The sequence below is a fragment of the Microtus ochrogaster genome, linkage group LG2 (genome assembly GCF_000317375.1).
Source record: "Microtus ochrogaster isolate Prairie Vole_2 linkage group LG2, MicOch1.0, whole genome shotgun sequence".
Taxonomy (NCBI): Eukaryota; Metazoa; Chordata; class Mammalia; order Rodentia; family Cricetidae; genus Microtus; species Microtus ochrogaster.
Window position 1 is genome coordinate 6813585 of NC_022028.1, and position 3901 is coordinate 6817485.

At 46.5% G+C, this 3901-nt stretch overlaps 1 protein-coding gene across 1 annotated transcript in view; it reads right to left on the reverse strand.

Moving 5' to 3' along the window:
* The window catches only part of Slc25a27 (solute carrier family 25 member 27), a 25232-nt gene that overhangs the window by 7097 nt on the left and 14234 nt on the right, over positions 1-3901 (reverse strand). Inside the window, exon 6 of the mRNA XM_005359802.3 lies at positions 1284-1368. Coding sequence (XP_005359859.1) covers positions 1284-1368 — 85 coding nt within the window. The remainder of the gene's footprint in view (positions 1-1283; positions 1369-3901) is intronic.

The window sequence follows — 3901 nt, forward strand, 5'->3', positions numbered from 1 at the left end:
CTACTACTACTTAATAATCCATGGTTAGGAATCTGGAGGTGGCTATGCTCCACTCAGGGACAGACCAAGGCACATGGCTATCTTCAGATGCTGACCAGTGCCAGGGAAAAGCAAAGTGGGCAAACGTGATAGGTGTGAACCAGTAAATCAAGTGACAGGCAGGCAGGGAAAGGCTCTGGGGGTGGCCAAGTCACCTGTCAGGGCAGATCTGGAGGAGGTGTTACAAGGACAGAGGTTCATGTACAAAGGAATATTCTTGGGTCACACAGACTCTCTCTCTCTCACACACACATGCACAGAGAGAAATAGGGAGAACGGGAGAAAGGGAAAGAGGAATGATGTAACTCCATTTTCAACCTGAGACTATTAACATTACTCCACAGTAACTCCATTTTCAACCTGAGAATATTAACATTACTCCACATATCTAGGGTCATCTCAGTAGCATACAGGGTTTGAGATTTCTCAGTCTTTGGCAACAACACCACGAGCCAGAGGAAACAAATCACTGTGCTGTGAAGGACAGCAGACACCAAAAGTCATTCCTTCAAGTGGAGAAGCTGGAATTGTGTGTCAAAGAGAAGGACCATGGAAGAGCCGATTCCGTGTCCTCTGGGTCCCTTCCCTTCGTTCTTGCTCTCAGTTGTCCGCCCCCCCCCCCACTCCTTTGAGGCTTCTAATGACTCGTTTCCCCTCCTTATTTACTGCTCATAGTTTTCACACTGGTCTAGTTCTCCCTGTTGGTGAGCTCCCTGGGCAGGGCCACTGCCAGATCCAGACAGACACACTTAGCCCAGAAGGCCACACATATCTGCTGCACCACCAGAAACTGCCCCTGGGGCAGCTGCAAATCAAGTACAAATCTTGGCCAAGTTCAGTCTGAAATATGGTGGAGTTTTATCTGTCTCTTCCACATTCTAACTGCAACGAACTTGAAGAAAATGATTCTTTAAAAACATAGCATCATCCTTCTCTCAGGGTGACAGATGACATTCTTGACCAAAAGATCCCCAAAGGTAGAATTTATGTCCACTATTCAGGACAGGGTCACATATGTGTTTAGAGAGATGGCAGAGGGCTAGGAGCTCTCACTGCTCTTGTGGAGGCCCAGTGTGTGGTTCCTCCAGCTCCAGGTGACACGACACACTCCTTGGGCCTCAGGAGCCACCTGCGCTCAGATGTCCACAAACAGACACAAATGCACACATATAATTAAAAATAAAATTAAGCCCTAAAAAAGAAAAGGAAACATAGAAAACAAATGTGTTGAAAGAGCCACCTACCTGGATAAGCCATGAGTGGCAATGTTCTCCTCCAGCGGGGTGTTCAGGACCAGGTAGTGCTTTACCGTGTCATAAGTGGTTAGGTCTAGCAAAGGGAGAAGGTTGAATTTTCACTCATTCAACAGTCAAGAATATGCTGGGCTTGGGGCTTGGGGCCTGGGGGTCAAGAATGTGCTAGGCTTGGGGCTTTGGGGTCAAGAATATGCTGGGCTTGGGGCTTAGGGGTCAAGAATATGCTGGGCTTGGGGCTGGACTGTGTGACAATGAAAGATATCATTCTTGTTTTTAAGCAGAGCTACAAACAGTAGGAGAGGAAGAAAGGAAGGAATGGGCACTCACTGTATCTAGCTACATACGTTACCCTCTGGAATGTTTGGTCTTTGGACTAAGATATGTCCATCTGAACCCGAGTTAACACCCTGACAGTTATAACCAACAGATCTGGACTACTGTTTTACATTACACTTGCTATACCCTTTCCTAATGACAACAGAGAGCTATTAAAGGATTTAGACAGGAGGGGTGTACCACAGTGCTGGGGTGTGTATACCACAGTGCTGGGGTTTATGGCGATGACCCACACTGGAGTGGAAAGGCAAATGAATGGTGGTATGGTGAGAACAGACAGGCTCCTTTTCTAGAGGTCTGGGGAAGTCGGTAAGATGAGCAGCACTGCTCGCTGACGGCCTATGAAACAACAAGCAAAACAAACCACCGGATGTCCAGATGTCAGCAGGTTCCAAAGCCAGTACCCTGCAGACAAGTGGGAAAAGAAAAGGGAGCCCAAAGAACAGACAATGCGATGAAACCTTCAAGTTTGGCGAAAAAAGGAAGGTCTGCCACTAAGATGACACCTACCAGAGACCCAAAGGAAGCGCAGAAAATGACTGTTCAGATAGCTAAAAGAAACTCTCGACGAAAGGAAAGCACTGGCCACAAGGCAGGAGCTGGCTTGGGATATGAATGATGATGCAGAAGGCTGGGGTGGCCGAGCAAACACGGGGGACAGAGAACTGCAGGGCACAGTGCTGGCCCAGGCTATGAGAGGCTCAGAGGTCATACCGTAGGAAGACAAGGGGACTAGATATGAGACCATAATGCTAATCCTAGTAAGAGATGATGCTGGCTTGATAATGCTGTTGCGCAGCTCTGCTCAGCTTCTGCATAAATTCTGAAGCAGAAATAGCCAGCAGATCTAATACAGAGAAACAAACAAAAGATGAAAGCATGCTTCTAAGTGTGAACAATTTAAAGGGAATTGGAGATAAATATGGAAGCAATATTATTGTTTATTATTATTATTATTATTATTATTATTATTATTATTATTATTTACAAGACAACAGCATTGGTCACCTTTGTAAAGCCAGTTCAGGGATAGTGGGGGTAAAGTGGCCACAGGATGTCTCAGGAGGGACCATCAAGGAGGCTTCTGTAGTGGCCTCAGAGGATTCAGTAAGTCATCTATGAACCAAGAAGCTCCGGTGATAAAGAGAAGACAGAATTAACAGCACTCAGTGACTAATCAACACAAAAGACAATGGAAGAGACAAAACTCATACAACAAAATGGCTTGGGGGGTATTTTGACACAATGGAAAATGAGAAAGAAATGGTTTGATTAAGAGGTCTGATTGAGATACCTTCAAAGTGAGACAGCCAAAGGAAAGTACCTGGAACTTGGGACAGAGTTGAGGCAAACCCTGAAGGAACAAATTGAGGAACTACAATCACAAAGATTTCTGGGGGAAAATCATTAGCTACTAATGAGACAGAGCAGACATACATGGAGTGACATAGAAAACAGATTTATCCCTTTTACATTTAGGTGATCCGTTACTGGGATTAATCCCTGAACATTTGATGATTCCTATCTATGAAAGATTGGGGGGAAAGCCGAGAAAAACCATGCTATTGCCTTCAGGGGTTCAGCATGTAGAGAATGACAGCAATGGCCTCAGAGAAGTACAGACATTGAAAAGGACATCCAAGGTGACCGGGTACAGGGAGGGATTGTGAGAGGGTCAGGAACGATGCCTGGGTAGAGACAACAGTTTAGCTGAGTATTAAAGGGGTTTACAGAAGAGAACTAAGCACAAGAGGGGCAAGACTGAAAGCGGAGGGGTGAAGACCAGCTCTGCGCCTGCAGGGGTGAGGAACAGCTCTGTGCACGCAGGGGTGTGGTCTCTCAGCTCGTGGCTTTCTGCTGTGCTCCTGCCAGCAGGCACAACAAACTGCTCAGGGAGCTGATAGCACCTGGAAAGTTCTGTGAGTTCCTACGTCACGTTCCAAAATTTCCACTTGGTTATCTAGTGAGAGGCCAGAGGAAGGTGACAAGGACACTGACAGCTTGCTGGGTCAGTGACGGAGAAACCTGTCTGGATAGATCTGTGTACAACTTTGGGGGTGGGAACGAGCTCAGTTAGGTGACTGTGGCAGGGATCAAGCTGGGAGTTGGTTTGATGGTTTGCCCTGTTGGAAGCTTACAGTGGTTTATGGCTCCTATAGACTCCCGTGTGCTTGTATGTTTGGCGTGTAGGGAGTGGCACTAGTAGGTGTAGCCTTATAGAAGTAGGTGTGGCCTTATAGAAGTAGGTGTGGCCTTATAGAAGTAGGTGT